The sequence below is a fragment of the Alligator sinensis genome, unplaced genomic scaffold, assembly GCF_000455745.1.
Source record: "Alligator sinensis unplaced genomic scaffold, ASM45574v1 scaffold349_1, whole genome shotgun sequence".
NCBI lineage: Eukaryota > Metazoa > Chordata > Crocodylia > Alligatoridae > Alligator > Alligator sinensis.
In genome coordinates, this window is record NW_005841856.1 from 3,059,439 (window position 1) to 3,084,972 (window position 25,534).

Sequence of the window (25,534 nt, forward strand, 5' to 3'; positions counted from 1 at the left end):
CTCCTGGGTTTTAGAAATGAAAAAGATAAACTTTCACTACGTGGGTGCTCTGTTTGAAATCATTTGAGAAGAATTTTAGAAGTTATTGAAGTTTTTAACCTAGCAGTTTACCATTAGATTATATTCAGAAGAACAGCTGACTGTTGGGAAAAGTTAGGGGATTTAAAATAAGCTTTGAGTGGATGGCTGGTCACAGTCTGAACATTGATGTCATAGCAGACACCTGTATAATTCTACTTTGTGGGTGCTCTGTTTGAAATCATTTGAGAAGAATTTTAGAAGTTATTGAAGTTTTTAACCTAGCAGTTTACCATTAGATTATATTCAGAAGAACAGCTGACTGTTGGGAAAAGTTAGGGGATTTAAAATAAGCTTTGAGTGGATGGCTGGTCACAGTCTGAACATTGATGTCATAGCAGACACCTGTATAATTCTACTTTTAACGATTAGTAAACAACATGAAAAACAAATGTCTATTCTTTACAATGTCTAGTAAACTATTTTTGTAAATAGTTCCTCCTCCTCCTTCAACTCCCTTCAAAAAAACAAAAAGAAAAAGGAAAAAGAAAAAGAAAAAACAAACCTGCTTAAAAAATTCTAGTCAACCAGGACTAGGGGAATTGACCACAGTGTGGGCCAACAAAATAAATGATGAACCCATGTGATGGAGGAGATGGACTGCAGTGACTACCCATTGTTCCAAGCTATTTATAAATAGTTTCTCAGTAATCTTCAGCCTGGAAAACAGTAAAGAAAAAACTAAATTATAGGTTAAATAGATGTTACTTTTCCTGCCCTATATAAGTGTAAGTTTTATATATAATAAAGGAGCCCAAAAGTTAATGACTTCAAAAAAGAGAATGATACCTTTACAGAAATCTGACTGTTAAGGTTAAGAGCAAATGTTTACAAAGGAACCCACTTGATTTTAGGACAGTCTGTGTCCATATGCTTTATGGTTTCAAATGCATTTGTCCATGTTTGTTTCTTCCTCAGTTTCATATGTTGCCTTTGAAGTGAATGCACTAATAATTTATTCAAGCAGCTTCAGAAAATTATGGTTTCAATAAACTAATAGCAGCATATTAGGCCTCTAATCACACACTGTGCTGCAACAAACTGTCACTGAGAGAGAAAGGAAAGAAGAGGTCCCCATCCTCCTTTCAAAGGATGTTTGTAGCCAGCTCATCTGCTAAGCTGTGTTTTCTGACTAGTATAACTAATAAACCATCCTGCAATGGAACATTTTACCCCTTACCTGTAGTTACAGCAAGTGCAAATTACCACAAAGCTAAAATAATTAGGCCATCTGTAAAGGATTTCAGCAGGCGGAGGCCACACATACTTTGTATGCACCTGCTAGCTTCCAGATCATTGCTAAAGCCAGGAAGGTATTTCATCAGAATGGGTTCTCTGATTTGATTCTTAACAAACTAGTAATCTCAGGTATAAAGCATGTCATTTAAATAGAAAATAGACTTTCCCCCATATATTTTAAAGAAATCCCATTTGAATATAAAGTTATCTGAAGTGATGAAGTAACTGATTAAAATAAGAAATCAAAAAGTGCAGTGGCTGAGTTTCATGATAACACATGACAGGTAGTACTTTCCAATGAGATTAAGTTATCCCTTAACAGAACAGTAAATACAGTAATGCCGGCTACGGTGTAGTTATTGCTTCCCTTGAAACGTGAGTTGTGGGGGGAGGAGCTCCCTAGATCTCTCCTAATTAGAGAGTTTTCTGCTTCAAAGAAGAAAATATATAGACCAATTAGATTGTGCCCAGAGAATATTAGAAGGCAAGGGTTATGGTCAACAGAGCAGTGAGGATTTTGAGTCACAAGAGGCATCTTTAATGTATCTGATCAGGTTGCTGCAGGCTGAAGATTAGTAATTGGATTTTATCAAACATGGGCTCGAAGTCTGTAAATACAAGGTAAGTTTAAAAGTGCCTCGCAGTGAATTACATATTGCATCTTTCTGTGCTGAAATAGCTTAATATTTTATGTTTGGCAATCCTGAACATTCCTGCAGGCAGAGACAGGATAATATAGTCGGAGAAAAGAAGGACTTTTGCATTCAGTCATCTGAGCAAGCAGAGCATACGTATTGAGCACATTATGCGGCTTGAAGTAAATAACTTGTTAAAATATGGTTTGCATGGGTTGTGTCTTCCAAACATTCACTTTCGAGGAAATGAACAGAAATGAAGAATATGTTAAGGGGACTGGTATCAGATTTAACGTTTAGCCTTTTGTTCTTATTTGTAAGGTCTGTATCACTTCTCAGTAATGGAAGACGTTGCTCTTGGTGAACCAGTGGGAAGGGTCAAAGCAAATGACCTGGATATTGGAGAAAATGCCAAGTCCTCTTATGACATTATTGAAGGAGATGGAATGGATATATTTGAAATCACTTCAGATTCCCAGTCTCAGGATGGCATTATTAGAGTGAGAAAGGTAAATGGCATCTACATAAAATGTATTTGTTTATTATACAGATGACTTCCTGACTAGTCTGTGTACTGGAAAAGCACACTGGAGATTCTGGTTCAAAATATTCTTTTATCTAGCATGCAGGAGTCAAAGCAGTAGATAGATCTCTGAGTTTCCTAGTCATGGACATACCTATAAAAATTTCCATCCAGGAGATATCTGTGAAGGCAGCTGTGGATCTGTTTTCCAAAGCTGCATAATGCATTGCATTCCCTTGTCTGGGTTTCTTATATCCAGCCTTTACTTCACACACTGACCTATAAAGGTTCTGTTATCTCACATACTCAAGGAGGGTTGGGATTTACGCTTCTGAAGATGTTCAATACATAAAGTTTCTTAGATGGCTTAGCAGGCTATTGATGGTAACCTGCCATTATCCAATGATGAATTCACCGGTATATCCAATAATGAATTCCCTGATATCTAGCTAATGTTTCCACCCTTATTCATGTTGATCACTACTTCAGTCCATGAATAAAGATATCACTGGACCTGCTCATACATCTGCTACTTCTTCGCATGAGTAAGAGTCCCAAACTCAAGACAAAAGAGAAGTTGCAGTTGTATTACACTTTTCTGTATAGATTTGATACCTGTCTGTAGGAAATGTACTGTTTTTGCACATGCATATATTAAGAGGCAATTGTGTGCATACAGAAAAGTGGACATCTGGGGTGAAATCTTGCTCCCAGAAGAGCCAACAAAAAACCTCTTGTAGTTTCAGTGGGGACAGCATATCACCAGCAGCTGGAGAAAAATCTGGCTCCAAATATGATAATAAATTATAATATTTTTAAACTGTCTTGAGCATTTTAGATGTTGTGACTGCTAACATGTACCCTAAACAATTACTATTAAATGATTACAAGTATTATGGATTCCCTTGTAACATTCTGACAGGAAAGTAAGAATCAGAAATGCACAGACAGATATTCAACTTTATGGCAGCTATTGTTAGACTAAAGAGGTCAGAAGATAGACCCATATAAAGGCTATTTCTTTTTATATTCTTTATGAATGGGTTGGCACAGTAAAAGTATAATAAAACAAAGTATGCATCTGTATTGGAGAGATACTTCTCCACTGGAGAAAAAATATGGATACATTTACCTGGTATCACTTATGGTTATGGATTGTATACTATGGGCCTATTTTGTAGACTAAGGATACATACAGACATTATATTTAGATTGACCTAACTAGGTCACCTACCTGAGTAGGTGAACTAATTTAGCACAGGAACAGGATAACCTGGTCAATCAAACATCTGCATAGGTTTGGAATGCAGCCCTGGGGCTGGGGATCTCAGCCACTCATCCCAGCCTCAGGGTTGTGCTTTTTTCTACTCCCCTTCCCCTGGTCCCAACACTAGGCTATTTTAAACACTGTGATATTGCCCCACCTTGGACAGACAACCCCGACTTTAGATTCACTGTCCTCCCTCTGCTCTTGCCAACCCCCACATGAACCCATTATCCTCCGTGGCTTAAGCCTGCCCACTTCAAGGAACCTACATCATGTTGCTTGTGCGACTCCCGCCACTGGCAAATGGCTGTCTACGCTACGCCCAGGCTATGATCACATGGTTTAATAACCCACATAATTGTAGACTGTGTGCGGCAAATGTTTTATAGATTCATAGATGCTAGGGTTGGAAGGGACCTCAACAGATCATCAGGTCCAACCCCCTGCCTAGGCAGGAAAGAGGGGTGCTGGGGTCAGATGACCCCAGCCAGGTGCCTATCCAAATGCATCCTAAAGCAATTAGACTTTTACCCTACTCCCCATACCATTTAGATGTTCACTGTAACAAAGCATTTAATATAGTGTTTTTTTTCACAGCTTCATCTTTTCAGCAATAAGCATCTTGGTTCTCTTGTAGTAGAAAGTGTTTTAGGGTACCATTTGCCAAAGGTTTTGAGACAATCCAGAGTAAATTTTGCCTGGGGATTAATCATGACTAATTCTTTGGGGTGCTCATTTACTGTGAAGCCTTTGAAAATGCTAAAAGCCTGATGAAGGGTTTTTAAATCTGATTGCTCGCTAAGAATTTATTTAAGATAAAAGATATCAGATTCACTCAGAACCTTGTTTGCCTATGTCCTGAGGCCAATACAGCTACAACCTACACCCCTGCAAAAATAATAGCAGACATGTGATTGGCAATTCATGTTTATGTTCATTTACAATCATCGGTGTTATATTACAATAATCTATTCATAGATACAAATGTTTAGTACTATCTGAGTAGATGGAGAAACAAAAATGTCTTATGTTCACTAAAGATTGTCAAGGAAACAACAAAGTCCTATAAGAGCTGGTTTCATAGCTAAAAAATCAACAACAAAAAAATCAAAGTAAGAATATATATTGAAATCTTTCATTGACTTCCTGGAAGAGTTTTCTAGGTCCTATTTTGTGTTCTTGTTTGTATTTGCATTGCAGATTCAGGGTTTTTCTGTCCTTTTCTTTTTCCCATCGAACATTGTAATGCAAATCTAAATATCTTTCCAAAGCTTGACAATTTGCATCTTTGAAATTTGAATCATTGTGAGACACAAGTGAATTATATTGTGACTATGCTGAGGCAGATGTGTTTGAAGTCACAAATATGTAGTCATAAATTCTGATATTTGAAGGCATCATAGGCTTACTTTTTTTACTATATGGTTCATTTTTTTACATCCACAGCATACTTTTTCATTTTAATGTGCAGCCCGTAAAAATTTAAAACAATGGTGATTCTGCTGCAGCTGCTGTATTGATTTGTGGAATAAAGTAATCAGCTCCATGTTTCTTTGTATGAAAACAGAAGAAGATAGAGAAATATAAAATGCTGGAGTTGTATGAAATTCCTGAGAGATCTCTGCCTCATTTATTCCTATAAATACTGATGCAAAGAGTTATTTAAGGTGCAGTAATATTAAAATATGTTTTTCAAATGATTAGCTGTAAATAGCTTCTTCCTAAAGAACAATCATTGCTAGTTTTTTTAATTTCTCTCACTGTTCTGGAAATAATAAAATAGTATCTCCACCTGGAGCCCGTACAAGATTTTTCCTTATCTCCACCCCACAGAACACTGATTAAGTGCATGATTAACATGCAGGCCAAGTTAGAACGAATAACCCTTTACTATTTATCTAAGGTAAAATTGTGACAGTAGAATTTGTGCAAATTTGTTTTTGGTGAATTCTTAATGAAATGCAAAGAAAAACAAAACAAAACAAAGGGGTCTAGTTTCACTGAGCCTGAATAATAAAAAGATATCAATAAATGCCTAGAAAATTTACAGGTTGTCTCTCAGGGAAAGAAAAGTGATTGCATTAAAACTCACTGAATGTGCTTAAATGCACATAACTTTCATCCATCAGCATTATATTCATTTGTTCTTGCTTCTGTGGTCATTAGTGAAAGGCATTTATCTTTGTCATTCTTAACAGCCTCTGGACTTTGAGACCAAAAAATCCTATACGCTGAAGGTAGAAGCAGCCAACATTTATATTGATCCTCGCTTCATCAGTGGGGGACCATTCAAAGATACAGCAACAGTAAAAATTGTAGTAGAGGATGCTGATGAGCCACCAGTCTTTTCATCACCTACTTATCTTCTGGAAGTGCATGAAAATGCTGCTATTAACTCCGTGATTGGTCAGGTGACTGCTCATGACCCTGATGTGTCTTCTAGTCCTATAAGGTAGTGCTGCTTCAAAGTTATCATTGAAGAAGCTACTGTCAGAATACTAAGTATGTTATCAGTACAATAGATGATAGAGTTCAGAGCAGTTTGCTCTCACTCTCTGTCTCTGTTTTGTTTGTGTGAAAGCATTACATTGTCTTTCAGTGCTTTATTGTGTTAGATGTAATGCTCCAAATCATTTTCATAAGTAAAAAATGTTATCCCAGAGCCGTTTTCTGAATACAGTACTTGACACACAACTATGTTTTGCATTGACTGCATTTATATTTAAATTGTATTCTATCTTTGTCATTTACAATCCCGACTAGTTGGCAATTCTGTGTAATTAGTAAGATAGAAACATTTCTTTTATGTTTCTTTGGCCAAATGCTTTCTTGGGTAGTGCCAGTGAAAGCACTGAAAATTATACCAAAAATGAATTTGGCCTCCTTATTTTATTTTATTTTATTTTTGACCTGATCTAACCTGGACCAAATTTATTGTGCAAATGTCATAAAATGAAATGGTTTCCTCTCTGTTTTTCATCTATACAAAATTTCTACCTTCCTTCACTTCTTATGATATCATCACATTAGTGCCAAGGACTGCTTTGTTTATATATGAAGGGGATCTTATCTAAATGCACAAATCTTTGTCTATGCAAAGTTGTTTTTAATGACAATAAATGTGTTACTAGATTAAAGATTGCAGTGTGATGCCCTATAGTGAGGGCATATTTATCAAGAATCTGTCTGCTCATACTAAACACAACTCAACCATTCTATCCTCATAGTAATTAAACTAATATTTCCTTTTATCAGTAGTCAGTTGATAATGACTAGATTACTTTAGTATGTACACATACTTTTTTACTATATTTTACACCATTAAAGAAACTAACTTAGAGACAGTGTTCTACCTATTCACCTAATAGACACTATGTTGCATCCCTGGTTTAACAAGATTACAGTAACTCATGCTACCACCAGGAAATAGTTATTACCTGAGCAAGTCAGAAATGATATTTCCTATAAGGCTGGCTGGTTTGAAAGATTTACCCTAGTACATAAAGTCTTTCTCCTTTAGTTTACCAGTTCAAATCTGGTTCAGTTAAGTAGTAACCAAAAGTTAATATTTAATAATTGTTCAGATTCCTACTTAATAAACAATTACTTAATAATAGGCCACATCCAAATTGGTGTTCATTGGTACCAATTTTGACATTAGAGTCATAGAAAATTAGGGTTGGAAGGGACCTCACGGCTAAGTACATACAGTCAAAAAACCCGAGGCTGAATCGATTCAGTCTTTGTAGGTTAGTCTAAGTTGCACAGATTAAATTGAAACAGAAGTGAACAGACATATACTTTGATTCAGGTCATGCAGCCAAGTGCCTGCAGTGGCTCAGGCTACAAGCTGGGGGGAACTAGAGCAGGGCTTTCTGACTGTGCGTTCACTTCCTCTTCCTGCTGCCCCCAACATTTCTGGGATTTGCAGTCCAAAATCAGAGCAGTAGGACTCTGCAAGGTTGCTCATCACTTCCTTCTGCTGCTTCCAGGTGCCTCTGGGATTTGTAGTCCACAGTTGTAGCCAGAAGTAAATTTGAGCAGGGGAAGGGGTGTTTAACCCCCTTCCCTGGCTAGGGACAGACATTCAAAAAGCCTGATCCTGAATTGATTAGATGTTTGCAGATTAGTCTAACCTGCAAAGCTTGAACTGATTTGGAGGTGGATAGGTATTCCCTTTTCATTCCAAAAATGCAGACACATGCCTGCAGTGGCTTAGGATAGAGCCACTAGGCTTAAAGCCCTCCCTTCCCATCCAGAGAACTCAGCTGAGGAGGGGCGTGGCCAGGCCCCAGCAGGATGCTTCGATTAGCCCAGCAGGGAATTAATAACAGTGTTTTATCACCCCTAACTTAGTGTTTATCACCCTACTAAGAAAACAACGGAGGAACATTTCCAGTTACCTGTAGATTCTGCCTTTGTCACAGCATGGGCTGTAGCCAGCATGTGGTCTGCTAGTTAATACATAGATACCTCTAAGCAAAGCAGAGGGGAGTGGGGAATTCCTGCTTAGCACGGAGTGGTGAGGGGCAGGGGAGGGAGCAGCCTGCAAGTCTCTGCCAGAGCTGCAGCCAGGGAGCAGGGCAGTGGGGCCAGCCCTGCTGTGGAGCAGAGAGCCCTGCCAAGCCCAGGGAGCATGCCAGGATTTTGGCTGTGTCTGGTTTAACTTATACCAGCAAGGGGTCTGGGACAGCCATTGCATAAACTGGTTTGACACAAATCAGTTACGTCTGATACTACATTCAACCAGGTTTATCTCAAATTGGTTCCAGCCATTTTCAGACTGGTTTATGTGCACTGAACATCTGTTCTGTTACAGGCTTAAACCATTTTTCTGATCACTTAAACCAGTTTATCTGTATGCTCACCTCCTTATCAGCCAGCCCTTACTGCTCCAGTTAGGGAGCAGAGTGGCAGTGCCAACCCTGCTCTCTGGAGCAGACAGCACAGCACAGTACAAGGCTGGAAAGCATGCTGGCATGTTGGGAGAGTGTGATTTAACTTGAACCAGGAAGGGATCTGGGACAGAAATTTCATAAACTGGTTTGACCCAAATCAGCAAAGTCTGATACTACATTCAACCAGGTTTATCTTAAACCAATTTCAGCCATTTTTTAAACTGGTTTATGTGCACTGAGCTTCTGTTCTACTACAGGCTTAAAGCAGTTTCTGATCACTTAAACCAGTTTATGTGTATCTTTTGTCCCTAGTCCAGGAGGTCATCTAGTTCAACCCGCTGCTCAAAGCAGGACTGGCCTCAATTAGATCATTCCAGCCAGGGCTTTGTCAAGCCAGGCCTTAAAAACCTCCAGGGATGAAGATTTCACTACCTCTGTAGGTAACCTGTTCCAGTGATACACCATGCTCCTAGTTAGAGAGTTTTTTTCCTAATATCTAACCTAAACTTACCTTGCTGCAACTTCAGACCATTGCTCCTTGTTTTGTCATCTGTCACCACTGAGAACAGTCCAGCTCCATCCTCTTTGGAGCCCCCTTCAGGTAGTTGAAGGCTTCTATCAAATCTCCTCTGAGTCTTCACTTCTCTAGACCCAATTCCCTCAGCCTCTGCTCATAAATCATGTGCCCCAGCCCTGAACCATTTTCATAGTTCTCTGCTGGACTATCTCCAACTTGTCCACGTCTTTTCTATAGTGTGGGGCCCAAAACTGGACATAGTACTTCAGATGTGGCCTAACTAGCACAGAACAGAGAGGAATAATTGCCTTGATCTGTTGGCAACACTCATACTAATGCAGCGCAGCATGCCATTAGCCTTCTTGGCAACAAGGGCACACTGCTGACTCATATCCATCTTATTGTCCACTGTCACCCCCAGGTCCTTTTCTGCAGAGCTGCTGCTTAGCCACTCGGTCCATAGGCTGTACCAGTGCATGGGATTCTTCTGCCCTAAGTGCAGGACATTGTACTTTTCCCTGTTGAACCTCATGAGATTTCTTTTGGCCCAATCCTCCAATTTGTCTAGGTCACTCTGAAACCTAGCCCTACCCTCTAGTGTATCTACTACTCCCCCCAGCTTGGTGTCATCTGCAGACTTGCTGAGGGTGCACTCCATCCCATCTTCCATATTTTTAATCATTACCCGCAAAGCTATTGTGAGAAAATACCAGTCTAATCAATTAAAGGTTAGGGGGTGCCCCTTGCTTTGGAATGACAAAATTTTACAGAATAAAAAAAAAAAACACAAAAGAAAAGAGAAGGCAGCAAAAGAGTACATAAACTGTAATCTGTTTTAAACAGCTTTTTTCCCCCTCTGCATGTATGAAACCTTTAACTCCTCCCGTTTTTATTCACCCTGTATTCATGGTACAGCTTTTCACTAGATTTCTTGAAGTGATAATGTTGTTTGTGCAAAGTGAATGGAAGAACTGTGCTATGTTATTTTTTAATCAAAGTATAGAGGCTTCAGATGCACAGGAAATAGGAAAGGGCAAAACTGAATGTATTAGAATGAGAAATGCCGTATTCATTAGTATAATTTAACTTATTTCTTCTTTAAAAATATCTTGTATACACTACATGATCAGACTAATTAATAATAGACTTTGACTTCTTTTCATAGTATTGGCTTATTAGCTAAATGAGAAAAGTACAGAATATAATTTTCTGCGGGGAAAAAAGATTTTTCTTGCAATGCAACCAGCTAATCTTGTGTAAAACAAGTTATGCAGGCCATCAGACTTCCTGACCCAGCTGAAATCCCCTGACCGGGGATTTTAGCTGTTAATTGAAGCAAGACAAGAAAAAAAAAAGACCTCTGCTCAGAGTTCTCAATATTTTTGTCTACAAATTTTTACTCTCTATAACATTCAGCTTGGCTCTCACCCTGTAGAGTCCTACCTTTTCCATTAGTAACTTCTTGAGCAATTTCGGACAGCACCCTGATCTGTCCAGTCCCTCCAGCAGAAATGCAAGTTCATCATCACAGCTATTTGGACAGGCAGAGAGGACTTTCTCACTTTTGCACATACTTGGTTTGAATCCAGTCTCGTTCTGAGCAATTGCGTCTTAGAAAGGAGAGCAAAATGTTAGTGCACAAAAATTATTGGTCCAAAACTACAGCCTTCATAACAGCAATATTCCTATCAAATTTGAAAGGAGTTTTGTCAAGAAAGGAACAAAGTTCAGCTGTAGCTCTAGAAATCAGGGATACTAGTAATAAGTAGGTAAGTAGTCATGTAAAGCCCAAGTGTTGAAGCCTTTATATTTTTTTCCTTGCATGTTTTATTTTTGTCAATTGTAACATGCATCTAGATGTGTTCTTAATGCATCTCATACCCTGGTATTACCTTACATAGGTAGCAAATCTGCTCTTTTCTCCATGTTTGCCATTCTTCTCTTCCTGAAGATTAAAAGCAACAGTTCACTTGTTAACTCTGCTGATGTAAAGTATCTCCAGATTTGGCAGACTGTTTTAAACATGCTCTAATCTGCAGTTTACCTAATTCTAGCAGTGTTCTTAAATTCATAGTTTACTGTTGCAGGCTTATTTCTAAAACATTTTATTCACACTGGCTATGTTTACACATGCAGTTGAGTAGACTAATTAGCCGCAGAGTAAAGTGTCATTGTCTGCATGTGCAATGCCGTTAGGCCACAGTAAACTAATTAATGCTGGGACAGTACTATCTTATGGCAGGGTAATTAACTGTGATTAAACGCACGTGTAGATGCTGACTGTGGGCGTAAATTGTGCCTGGTCAGCCCAGCCAGCCAGGGGGCCAGACTTCTGCCAGCTGCCTAGACACATGGCTCTGCACTTTTAGCGCCCTTATGCCCCAGCCAGCCCCGACACCACCCGATGCCACCAACCAGTAGCAGAATCTGGCTTATCACAGTTAAACATTTCCAGTCAGTGTCATTAGCATTTTATGATCCTCCACAAACCTGCTCTGATTTATTCCAGGCTGTTCATTTTGTATTGCTGTTGTTACTTTGCATCTACTTTCTGTTTCTTTTCTGTTTCTTTGGTGTAATAATTTATGTTGGCCAAAGCTTGCTCCAAATGCATAGGAAAAAGCATGGGTAATAATTTTCAGTTTTTATACTATCCCTGCCCTCCTATAAATTCAGAAATTATCATTGCCCTTCAGCGTCTCTCTGTGGGCGAAGTAAGCTTCATTGTGGCACGTTTCCCCCAATTCATATCTGGAGAGATTTCTTCTTTGGCAGCAGTGGATCATTTTATTAATTCACAGCAGGCCCTAAAAACCTAGATACAATATTTTCTGTCTTCCTAAGGTGCAGCTGTTTATCTCAGTCACCAAGTAACATGCCCTGTCTGCCTGGCATTGCTGAGATATGGTGATTTACAGCAATGGTATTGTGATTTAGATCTCAGTAGGAGCAGCAAAGGAAGGGTTTCAACACAGAAGGACATATTCTCTTCTCATTTACTTTGGTGCAAATCAGGAACAGTTCAAGTTAATTTGGGGATATATACCCAGGTAAAAATATGAGAGCAATGAGAGTCGGACAAAGAATCTTCGGCTAAAGAAATTTAACATCACGCTATTTTCTTCAGAACGCCGTGACATAAACTAACTAAAAAGTCCAAATAACCTGCATTGTTACTACAGGAATTTCAAAAGATAATATTTCCCTAGCTATTCTTCTCCATTTTTATAGAAACGTACATTTTATGCGTTGCTTATATATTCGACAATGCTTTCCCATTAAAAAGAGCTATAATATCATTATTATGATAAGGAAGCTGCAAATATGCTATTAGTTTCCCCAAGTTTATGATACTACAGATTTTATTTTTTTACTTGGTACAAGATATTTATCAGTTTATAGTCAGGAGAAGGTTTTACCTCTTTGCAGCCTTGTAAACCCATGTACAATGTGTTAAAGAATGCTTTATTTTTAATGCATTTTTGCATTGTGAATAAATATCAGTAGGCTGAAAGTCAATACAATACAGTTTCTGATGTTAAATTTTCAGTTTTATAGCATTAAAAAATATACTGAGAGTAGAAGAACATGAATTAAACCATACAAAGGAACCTGATCCAAATGGAAAAAAGTGCATTGTCTCAATGAGCTTTATATTAAGCCTGCACATATTAAAGATATAATAATATGTAAATATTATGGAGGGGTATCGCTTGTTAGTTTGTGGGCATGAGTATTTAATTGCTGAAGAGTTTGAAGTTAAAATTCGTAGTGTAACAGTTTCTATGGATAGACTACAAACAAGTCTAAGACACTGGAAGATAAATTCATAATTGTCAAGATTTTACTAAAACCAAACCTGACATCCACTTCTGATATCTGGAGTGAAATGCTAGCCTACATTGAAGGCAATAGGACCCCTGGTATTTTGACTGGGAACAATACAGACATAAATAAAAGAGAAGGATAGGTTTTCAAATGTGGTTGCCTAAAGACAGATACCTGCAACTGTGTTTAGATAGTGACCAGTAGCTCTGATTTTGAACAATGCTGAATACTGTTAAAATCAATGAGACCAGAGCTCATCTCACCTTGGAAGCCCAAATATAAATGTCTATGCCTAGCTTTAAGTATCTCAATTTGAAACTTTGGCCTTGGATCCTTTTATGCACCTCTTTAATTACTCCAATTCTACTGATAGATAAAACATCATATACATGTGGGAAATCAAGTATCATATATCCTTCTGGTCAAACATTATTGTGCTCTTCCCTAACTTTGATCTTCATAAAGATGTGTTTGCATTACTAACCTTTATTTTTAAGACCAAGAACACAGTTGATCTAAATGAAAATTTTGAAAGAACTCACATTTTTCCAAACCTGGCAGCTTTGCAGTAATATCGTGGCATTTCTCTAGTTCCAGTTATAAATAAAATATCCAAATACAGGGAAAAAAAGATTGTTAAAATAACTGAGATTTAAGAATCATCTCCCAGGGTTTGGGTGGAGGTAGGTCAAATTTCTTCTTGGTGCATGTCCATTGAAATTAATGGAATTACACCAGGAAGGAGTTTGAGTTATATTTAATCAGTTGCTTACAGGCCATCATCACAACATATGAAGGCCCTGAAATTGGACTTTTATTTGAAGTTGATGATGATACATGAAGCACAATAGAATTTCTGATTTTCTACTAAGTATACTATGGTGACTACAGTAAAATACATTTGGGCTTTTGTCACTGACCTAAGCAGATCTGGTGCAGAGTGCTGGCAAGAAACAAATATGTATTGAGAAACCATCTTTTTTAGTCATATATTTGACTATAACCACATAATAGAATCCATTCAGGCACTCTCTCCTCACTTACGCCATTATATCTAGGTATAATGCAGAACAGATGCAGAACAGTCAGTGCATGCTGTTCTGCGTTTTAATACTTAGGCACAAAAGTCATTTTGGTCGCTTATATAAATCCATGGTTAGGATTCAGTAAAACCCCTTGAAGCCAATGGCTGTTGTACCGTATCAGTAGTTTGTGATAAATTCTCTTTTTTGTACCTTATCCATCAAAAATTGGAAGGCTTAATTTTCCAGTTTAGTTTCTTTTAACAAGTAATACATTAATAAAACAGTTGTATGAAAATGGACTGACATAAAAGCTTTCCTGGAGATCTTGTGCTGAGCCCTAAATCATCATTCTGCTTAATGCACTGTTGGAGCAATTTACTTCAGCTCTTTCTTGTTAGTCAAGCTGGCTGTATTTAGGCTGCATAATTTACCTGTTCTCATTTGGAAGCTCTGACTACTTGTTAGATCAAAGTTGTTTTGTTAGAAACCAATGCTGTCAATCCATAAAATGGTCAATCCCCATGTTTTTGAAGTGTTTTACTGGTAACCAGTGATTCATTAACTACCTCTTGTCCATAGAATTGCTTGAAACCTAAGTGAGTGATATGCTTGGTTAATATTTCATGCTTCATTAAAAGTGAAATTTATTAGTAATAGAATGTTACTTCATACTTTTCAAAATAACCGAGAAGCCCAGCTTTTTTTTTTTTTTTTTTGCTGAATATATTGGTCCTAAAATTATCTGCAGTTGCTCTGAAATAGTACATAAGCTGTCTGATAAATGTGATGGATTGTCTAATTAACTCTTCATCAGCAGTGGATTTTAAAGATGCTACCTACTGAACCTGATGGCAGTTTATGACATCCATGTGGAGTATACAGCTAATTACTCCTTGGACAATAATTATGAAGTTTCTTGAGTTTCAGTTAGTCATTTTGTCTTATAAATTATTATGCTCCTCAATCCATTTGGCTATCAAACTGCAGTTCTCAAAGGATTACTTAAATTCTCGTACAGTGTGTATAGCTCATATCAATTTATTTGAATAGATTACAGGGATGTCCATTTTGTAGGTTTTCCATTGATCGACACACTGACCTTGAGAGACAATTCAACATTAATGCAGAAGATGGGAAAATAACTTTGGCAACCCCACTCGACAGAGAAACAAACATGTGGCACAACATAACTATCATAGCTACAGAAACTAGTAAGTGTCTGTGCATGCTTCTTTTTTTTCTGTTTGGCTTGTAATTCTTTTCTGTTGTCTTTGAAAATTTAGTAGAGATTGCTACAGATTAAGGAAGTTGTTCTACAGTGTTGGGTTTAGAATAATAAGGTTTTAGAAAAAATGTAATCTCTTGGGTGGTTCTTTTTACATCTTCTGTAATTTTCAAAATTGTATTTTGTCGGTGTGGAAAGTAATATGTAGTTTTAAAGGAAAAAGTAAATATATTTGTGCAGAGAAGAAAAAAACCTTTTTAGACGTTAAAAAAAAAGTCACATGGGTGAGAGAAATGTCATGCAATGAGAGGGGGAAAGCTAGCACCAGAAGTCGAATCTAAGCCAACCCTGAAGGTTTTTACTCTGACCATTTTTTTAATAATATTTTGAATGGTTACACACATGAGCAGCCCCATTTGACATACATGAATTACAAATGTGTAACTAAATCCATCTGCTGAAGTATCTGCCAAGGTAGGTTGTTGCGTATGAGAACTCAGGCTTTTCTGAACCTGTTAGTTTCTAAGGTGACACTGGGTGCATCTACATGAGATGTTTACTGCGGAATAGACTTGTGCAGTAAATGTCTCATGTCTACATGCGCAGGGCTATAAGGCTAGAGCAAATTAATTAACTCTGCAGCAGGGTGGTACTTGTAAATACAAGTACTATCCCACTGCAGAGTTTTTTAGTCTACAGCAGCACACGTTTACACACCGAACCAGCTGGCTGGGGCATGAGGGTGCTTCATTGTGGCAGCTGCCTGCCGGCTAGCCCTGCACTGGAGCACCCTCATGCCCCAGCCAGCCCCTCCAAGGCACGTTGAACTGGGTTGGAGGAGCCTTGGGCTGGCAGTGACCCCCGGGATCTGCTGCCAGCTGGACCTGCTCTGAACCAGCTCTCTGCTCTGCTCTGACCCAGCAGTCCTGGGCACACATAAGCACAGTGCCTGGGAGCAATAAACTCTGGCATGATAAGCACTGGGGTTTATTGCTTCACCTTAATAATGTGTAGATGCGCCCACTGCATCCTACCTTCTCCCTGACTTCAAATTTACACAGCTAACCACATCTCTGCACGGAAGATTTGTCAGCAGGATTAGGGCTAAAACCTTAACTGAACCAGGAAAAAGTCTCAATAACATAGCCAGAGTTGTGCCTGAATACAGACTGATAATGTGTTTCAGGTTTTGGGGTCTGTATGAAGAACACACTGAATTTATTTTTACTAGGCTTTAGAATAGAAACTTGAAATAGAGAACGTGCATTGGATAAGAAAGCTTAGGAAAGTTGGTCTGTTTAATGATAATGCTGTGGTTTTCCCATTGTTTTATAGGTTCAGCTGCAATAAAAACTAAGAAATTGTTCCTGATAAAATGTATATTCTGCTATCAACAGTGTGCATAATTTCCATTAATACATGCCTTGTTCTAAGAGTGTTGACTTTTGCTATTAATGAACTATGTTGACTTTTCTAACCCCACGGAATATAGTAGCAATGTTAACGCTTACCAACCTCTACAGCAGTGGTCCTCATTTTTTTTATGCTCAAGGCACCCCTCAGAGAAAGGCCAACTCTAAGTTTTCACTTGTTTGACTACAGAAAAATAATAGAGCAGTTCTTTTGTTGAAAAGAACTCAGAAAGACCACAACAGGTCAGAATATTTTTACCACTATGTATTCTTATTTGAAATCTCTGGGTTTATGTTATGAATCATGTTTGCACACCTAACAGTGCCAATATTGTGTGGCACCTTAGAGCGCCTTTGAAAGGGTCTCTAAGCACACAAGGGTGCCATGGCGCCCTGGTTGAAAATCACTGTTCTACAGCTTTTCATCTGTCTTTTCCCCAAAGTAGGTTATTCAAGTAGATATAACTGATCCTTTTAATGTTTAAGCACATTTAACACAAGAAGAAATGGTTCTTACTTGGACTATATGGTATCATTTTGTAGTCTAATTTTGATCCAAAGTACCTATATTTGAAAGTGAACACACCAGCAAGCTGTGAGTAGTAAACAGGATTCAAGCATAAACCAGAAAGATATAGTGGAATACAAAATAAACTCTGGGATTACATGCACAGTAAACTGCATTACTATAACCTACCTCTAATTTGTGTGAAGTATTGCAAATAATACTTACTCTTGTTACTTGCTACTGAATCTTGTAGGCAAACACCAGTCTGAAAGCACGGCAGGAATACTTTCTATTGTAATGAACTCTACTCTCACACAGGAGAGCACAGTGTATAAGGAAAGAAGGATGGTTCTGTAGCATAAAGTATCTTCCCCCCCCGAATAATCCCAGCCAGTCAGTAATACCACCACGTTTGGCTGAAATGTCTGTTAGATACGTGTTGATGTGCAGGTATTAGTTCTAAGGAAATTCTTTAAGCTAATGTCCTCAAACCATCCTTGCTTCCACAACTCTATTATATGATTCACTAGGAAAATTAAAATATATGCTATTAACATAATCATCCAATACTTTAATGACATTGAATCAGTCAAGCCATAAGAGAAATGCACCAGGTCTTGACTGCCTAGCTCATCTGAAACAAAATAGCAGCTTTACATTAGTTCCTTTCACCTGTCACTGGCTCTTAAAAGTCCCAAAAGGCTGGTCTGTTGTATAGGGCCCAAAATACAATATAACGGATGCTTGCATGAAGGAGAACATCTCTACCTGTCCACAATGGGCCTGTTTCAGCACTAGCATAGAGACTCACTGATATTCTAGAGCTGTAGTATGAATTTTGTTGTTCTTTTACTGTTCAAAAGTAGTATACAACCTCTATGATCATAAGCCGGTAACTTGTGTGGGTTTTTGGTATGCTTTTATATAATTCTTATACCTGCCAAAAAAGAGTGTGGGTTTTATGGCTCCTATAACTGTTTTCCATGGAATGCATCCTGATACTAATTATTTTGTTGGTATTGCCAGAAGAAACAAATCATTATGTTTATTAACCCTTTTTGGCTAATGTAATGTAAGCTGTTGGCCAATTCTTAGATCTTTCCCCTGCTTCAAAATTCTTGTGTGACCAGCCTTATGTTAGTTAGCTAAGAAAGGATTCTCACCTACATCATTCAAGCCTAACTTTGCCTTAGGAAGAAGCAGTGAGACTCAGAAGGAAGTAATCTCTCAGATTGAGGGAGGCATAGGTGATTTATTTGGTATGGAAGCCATCAGAGTTGCCATGGGTTTAAAGCTAGATAATCTATTTTCTTTTGAATATGTTGTGAGACATCCAGATTCTATGGTAGTCAGAGCTTGTCAGAAAGGTTTGGAAAAAACTGGGGTTAAAAAAAATTAAAAAAACCTTATCTATGCCTTTTTCTCACTGTACTTTAGCCTACACTAGCAATAAATATATTGTAAACTTGTGGGGGTCCATGTGACCTATTGCAAAAAGTGTAAAAGTAGGACTCGGGTAAGAGAATGCAATTTCTTTAACTGACTGTCCCATTTACTAATTAATTGTGCCATTTAAATTAGTTCCATGACATGCTGTAATTCAAAAAGAGATATTTTGCATTTCTTTTAAAAAATTAGAAAGAAAATAAATATTTTTTAAAGAAATTGCTTGCATTAATACTGTTCTGATCGTGCTAGTTTCAAGATGAACTGCACCAGAGACCATGGAATTACACTACTATAAGTGGCATAAGGATCAACTCCCCCCCAAGCTTTTAAATCCCACCCCAGCTTTTAAAACATAATTGCACTTGAGTATTTTTTTTTATAATGAGCCTCGTCATTAGGCTTCATATGAAGCACAGCATCGATCACTATTGTGAATTGCTGCTTACCGGGTTAGCTATGAAAATAATAATACCCATCTTGTAACAAGCATTTGATTTCCCACTGATGGCTTTTTCACATTTCCAATATAATTATGTGGCATTTATAATGAAACAAAGGCTGAATTTTGCAGAGTACCATAGAAACCTACATTTGTTTATTTAACAGGAAATATTTTTTTTAAGGCTCCTAAGAAATTAATGTGTTCAGTGAATTGTCAGCGGGGAGGGAAAAAATGTGGACATCTTTTTATTTTGCTCTACATTTGTGATAAGCATTAAGCAAGGTCTTCATTATGAGATAATTTGTTTCCCACTAACCTATGAGAGGCTGTCCTGTCCACAGCATAAGGCCAAAAATGGTGAACAAAAATGCAAAGAACATCTACAATTTGACTGATTGATAACAATATGAATAAATTATGTCTTACATATAAAATATAGATGTTAACATATTGCATACATTTAGAGCATTCTAAATTAGGTTTGGCTTGAATATTTAGTTGGTCATTCTTGCCATAGTTTACACTTTATTTCCCAGGCACAGGTCAGGGCTCACATTTGTTCTCATTTGGGTTGGGGTAAGAAATTGTTCGTTGTTCCATCTTCAAAGCATAGATTTGGTGGGGCTCCAGAGACCTCGAAGGTAGAATGCTGCACTGTCACTGGCTGCCTGCAGGTTATGATACTTGGCTGTGTGTGTCTTTAGCAATGATATCGCTATAAAATATCCCCATCTTTAGCAACATCCTTAAAGGTAACCCAGGAATATAGATAGCTTGCAAAAGAGTGGTTACGGTATCATACTGGTTGTGGAAACTGTGGTCTAAGTCCCTATGGTTAAGTTGACATACATATTTTCTGGAGATTTTCTGCTTCGCTTCTGCAGTCCTTTGCTACATTGCTCAGCCACAGATTTAACTGATAGTACTCTTCCATGTAGAAGATTTTCCAGTGGATCTGGGTTACTTCCACTTGTATTCAGAGTTGAGGATTTCTCTTTGTGTATTTTCTATTTACCTTGTAGATTCGATTTAGACCAATAAAATTTCAGTGTTAGGAGATGCTAGTTGGAAACGGGAAGCAAAGTTTTTTGGTTTGCTGCCAGTTTCAGATAAAATTGAAGAATAATTTAAAAGATGAATGCATCTCTTCCAGAACTCATAACATTAGCAGCTGAGAAACACAATGCTTTTTCTTGACAATGTAGGGAGCTGTCCAATGAGCAGCAGTTAAAGCATACTTAAGAAATTAGGTCCCATCCCTGAAATGCCTATCAGCCATCAACCTGTCACTAACCTTTAAACATACTGTTATTGAGACTGTATTGCAAATCAGTGCATGCATAACATGAAGATCTTGACTTTGTTCACACTTTTCAGTCAGGCTTTAAGCCTGGGTATGTTATGGATATTGAGACTTTTGAGATTTAGCTATAGAGAGGAGTTCATGCTGATTCTCTTAAATCAGTCAACAGATAGAAGCAGCTGATATGATACATGATATGATATGATATAGATAACTAACAGTATTATCACTAACTTTTCTTTAAACTTGTGCAATTTCTGTGCTTACTTGCATGACTTGTACTATTATTATAAAATTGTGACTAAATTACATAGTGGCTAAATTGCCTAAAATGTGGAGGTCTCTTGATTCTGAACTTAAAACATGGTTCAATGTTGATACAGAAAAACCTCAGTGGAAAAGATGGTCCTGACAGTGATTGTTTAACCATGCACAACACTGAAGAACAAGCGGTAGTCTGTGCAAGATGTAGTCACAACAGTATTTATGGTGTAAACCTACCATCTCTTTTTCCTTTCTACATCATTTTTTTTCTACCTGGGGTTGTGCTGCTAATCTATCAGATGATGTAACATCCCATTCAACAGTCAAGTTTAGAGTGGCACCTGTAATTTAAACTTTCCGTTTGAACAAAATATTTGTTTCTTTTAATCATATTTCTGTGCTATAAATATCACTATCATCTACCAAAAAACACATACACCAGTATAAAAAGGTGGCTTTGTTTTCCCTCATCCCTGCAACTGCTCACTTAGTAGTGTAAGGAGTGGTAACTCACTGTCTTGCACTACAAATGGAGAATTTAGAATGGCATGACAGGAACTCAGGTATGGTCTGGAATAATGGGACTTGAAACATACTGCTTTACAATGTGTAAGCAATGAGAAAAGTACATTTAACAGCGACTCAGGTAGGCTGTGGCTATAAGGAAGTTGTGTTGACAATCACTGAGCAGCAATTCTGGTATATGGTACTGCAGTCTGTTCCAGTCTACCGATGACATGTAAATGGCTCAAGGAAAACTCTTTGTCTATCTGTCAATAGAAAATTAAAGTATCGCTTTAATTACTGTGCTTCCCCCCTCGGCCACCAAAAGAAAATCAGCTGCGCAGTTTACTATTTATAGCACCATTCTCACTAATTTGATCCATGCATTATAAACTGAGCGGAAATTCATGATTCAAACAATTAAATCATGTATGAAGCAATGAGATTTTTAGGAATATTCTACACACAAAATGAAAACCTATCTTGCATCAGCTTTTATATTCCTACTCTGTGATTTTTCACTTCCATCGTTTAATGGTAATTACCACCGCAGCCCAGGGTATTTCCTCAGCTATTCTTCATGCCTGTCATTAAAAGCTAAGGAAATGCTCTACACTTCAATCATTACTGCTTAATTGATGTTACAAGAGTAAAAATAGGTGGAGGATTCATGTGGTTTTGAACCAAAGTAAAAACCTATTAGAGACAGTGTTATAACATAGGCAAAAAGAGGGAGTTTTGCTCATGTCATTTCACCATGGACCATTCCATTAATCTAAGTCTGATATTTATATGCTCATATATCCAGAAACAAACCTGAGGTCCACTTGAACTAAAAGACTCTGATGTATCCAATCCAGAAAAGAAAAAAAAAAGCCAAGCTTATTATAACCCACAGACTCTGCTAACAGTACATGTCTGGAATTTCCTAACAATAATGCTGTAATTTCTTTATTCAAAAAGAGGTGAACAACAATATGAAAATTAATAAAATTATACCATAAACTACCATAGTGAAAGCCTCTAAAAATTCCATTTTCCAGTCTGTAAGCTTTGTTAAAGAATCACACCAGCAAGAGTCAGAAACCATGGCAAGCTTTAAATGTGATTAAGTGATGATCCCTTTAAAGTACCCAAGCTTTCTCTTACCTGGCATAGAACTACCACGCTCATTAAAAATTGCCACTAAAGATTAGCATTTTCTTCATATCTCTTTCTTATGGCACTTTATTTATTTATTTATTTATCATTCCTCAGACCATATAATTCAAGTGGGACATTAGATATGGTTTATGAGAGTTTCTAATATGAGGATCCTCAGATATAGGTGACAGATTAGCGGAACATCCTTCTTGTCTAATAGCCCAGCAACAGACAACACAAAACAGCCTCTTGCTCCCTTCTCTGGATACCTATACTACAGCTCCCAATATAGAGCAGCTTCCCATGGCAGCTACTACCTTTCTGGTATGTGTGGCATATCCTGAGTGCTGGATGAACCAATGTGGAGGGAGAAGTGAACTGGAGGCCGGAGGGATGGCCTCCATGAAACAGGGGTCACAATTTGGTCACTGCTCTAATTCTGGGATAGTTCCCAGTGTGGGCCATGATTCCCGGATGGTCCTTGGGAAACAGCCGCAGTTGTGTGTCGAGTGGGGCACCGGGTGGTGACACCAACCCAGACACGCTCGGGGATGCCAAGTGCGAGAGGGAGATGAGATAAGTGCCACAGACAATGAGGTGTGAAATAAAGTTTGGTATTTACTTACAGGCTTGTCGAACAGTAAGGTGAAAAAACTTGAAGGGTGATATAACTTGGAGGCGATGAACTATATACAGCAGCAAGGGATAAGCAATGGGTGGTGGGTGAAGACTGCAGTATACAAGTACGATGTCTGGTTGGGACAAAGTACAGGGCGTTCCAGATTTGGCAAGGCAGTAAACTATAATGCTCGGAGCGACCGGAGCAGCTTCTGCTATAGACGTAGGGGTCTGACCAGGCCCCAAGACGGGTGATCAATCCGCCTTGAGAGTCAGAGCCTGGGGACCCTGCACCGAGGCGTGCAGTCCCCTATATAACTTTTTTGGCCAATCAGGAAGCTCCCCTGATGGTACATTCTGGAACCCATGGACATGCTGGCCAGCCAGCCATGCCCATTAGGTGGTCTTTGATTGGCTAGACCACCAGGGATCACGCCCTGATCACGCATCGCTCGCATGTTGGTTCAAATTGCTGATACACTCCGCCACCGCATCACTATTTACAATGGTTGCGTCACTTAACACTTCGATACAATAATCTGGCGGGGTCACTTTGCTTGTTGACACCCAGCAGGCTATCCCTTACTTGGGATTACTTGGGAAGGTGCCAAGGCAGACTTTTTTGAATAATGCTGTCTTGCCTGGTATGCTTGCTATATTTAGGAGCACAGTAAGACTTACAAGGAATTAATTATTTTGTGGTATGTAAGCAGTTGCAGTGTTTGATATGTATTGCATCATGTGTCCTTAGTTGAGAGGACATTCTGTGTCACTGTAACCTACAACTCTCTCCAATTTTGCAGCTTTCATGTATATCTTTGAGGAAACTTGTGTATATCCAATTGCTGACGTGTGATTTATACCCTGTCTTTATTATAATTTCTTCTAGTAATTAAGGGTACCATTTGGGAGAAGGCCTTTGTTATGTTATGTGTTTTTAGACACAGACCATTGGAAAAGCCTCTACCCCAGTAGTAAGCTTGTGGACTATGGTAGGATACTAAGTATAACGATACCAAAAAGAAAAAGGAGGAAAAGAGTAATGAAAGACCAGGTCTTTGCAAAGCAAGATTGTTTAAACTCACTCATTTAGAATACATTCTTGAAATCCCTACTAGCCAATTCCATAGCCATTTTTAGGCTGCCTGCCAGAATTTCGTTCTGTCCATGAGTATTTCCATCTACATTTTTTACTGGTATTGTAAAAACACTTAATGGTTTGGCATACTGTGGGTAGTGTTTTTCTTTCCTTTTTGACTGGACAGTTTCTATACCAGTTACAATTAAGAGATTTTTTCCCAACTTTTCTCCTGGACTCCTTGTCTCCTAGCAATTTTCTCTCTCTTTCTCCAGGCTCCATTCTGCTACAAAAAAATGCCACCCTATCTCTGGCTTCTCCCCCCATTTTCTCTTATTTATGCATGCATAAACTGGGAAGAAAGAATTAACATTCTCTAATGCATGACATATTGACACAGAGAAATAAAAGACAGCTTTCCAGTCCTGATCTAGCAATGGGCATGGCAGTACTTTTAGTGAGAATCTAATGTTCCCACCTTTGTTAGTTCTGATGAAGTTGAGCTTGGACTACTGCAAGTCTTGGAGAATTTTACCAAACCCCAAAACCAGAGTACTATCAAGGTTGTAGTATTTGACAGCAATAGGTAGTATGATGTGCATTATCATTGTAATTACAGAGCCAATGGGGGACTATGTGGCTGCATCCACATGAGCGTCGACATTTCTTTCTCCAGGGACAAGAAGCAGTGGCACAACTTGTGCCATCACTCCTTGTCCCCAGGGAATGCCTCTGCCACACACACTCTGGCACATGGCAGGTTACCCTGGGTCAAATAGGAAAGGCTGTGGGCTGACCCCAGCAGCCTTACCTGTGGCACTGGGGGCTTCTTAGGGCTGCAGCAGTGACAACCCTACTGCTCAGAGCCTGGCCGGCAGCTGAAGTGTGGCTCTAGCTAGCTAGGATCTGATTCTGGGCAGTGTATACAGTCCTCACGTATGCCGCCGCCCTTTTTTTTTTTCCACATGTTTTTTTGACCCAAGATCTCCTGGGGTCAAACACTCACACCCCCCTAATGCTACCTTGCAGTGTGGAAAACACCTGAATGTACAGTATGTGACTGCAGACATGTCTGCAGTGCCACATACTACATGGCTGCATTTATCTGAATGCAACCTATGGGGCAATATTCATTTTATAGCCCACAGCAGATTTTTACAAGCAATTTATAGACCTATGAAAAAAGGGTTTTCAGTGGAAGTGCCAATGAGTTTCATTTCTACTCTTTGTAACCACAGAGCTGTAATTTACATTTTGACTGGATCCCTTTCCCAGTCATCATACAAATGCAGCTTCATTAGCCCCAAATTCTAATATAATAAGGGACTTAATTCATCTGTCCCTAACGCTCTTGGAGCACTCTAGTTGGTTACTGAAACAACGAATCAGAGTGCTCCAAGAGCATTACAGCTAGGAGGTGGCTAGGAGGTGGCGGTGGTGGCACGCTGCCATGACAGTGGGGATGGAGGGGACAGAGCAGGATGGTGGGGAAAGCTTCCCTGCCACTGGCCCTGTGATGTGGGGTGATAGCAGGGCAACTGAGGGGAAGGCAGGGCAAGCTTCCCTGCTGCTGGGAGA

The 25,534-nt window shown here is 38.7% G+C and overlaps 1 protein-coding gene across 8 annotated transcripts in view; it reads left to right on the top strand.

Moving 5' to 3' along the window:
* Positions 1-25,534, top strand: part of CDH8 (cadherin 8) — a 222,286-nt gene that overhangs the window by 129,616 nt on the left and 67,136 nt on the right. For all 8 annotated transcript variants that reach the window (XM_006016421.3, XM_025214370.1, XM_006016422.2 and 5 more), the window contains 3 exons: positions 2,274-2,461; positions 5,941-6,194; positions 15,085-15,221. In XM_006016421.3, coding sequence (XP_006016483.1) covers positions 2,274-2,461; positions 5,941-6,194; positions 15,085-15,221 — 579 coding nt within the window. The remainder of the gene's footprint in view (positions 1-2,273; positions 2,462-5,940; positions 6,195-15,084; positions 15,222-25,534) is intronic.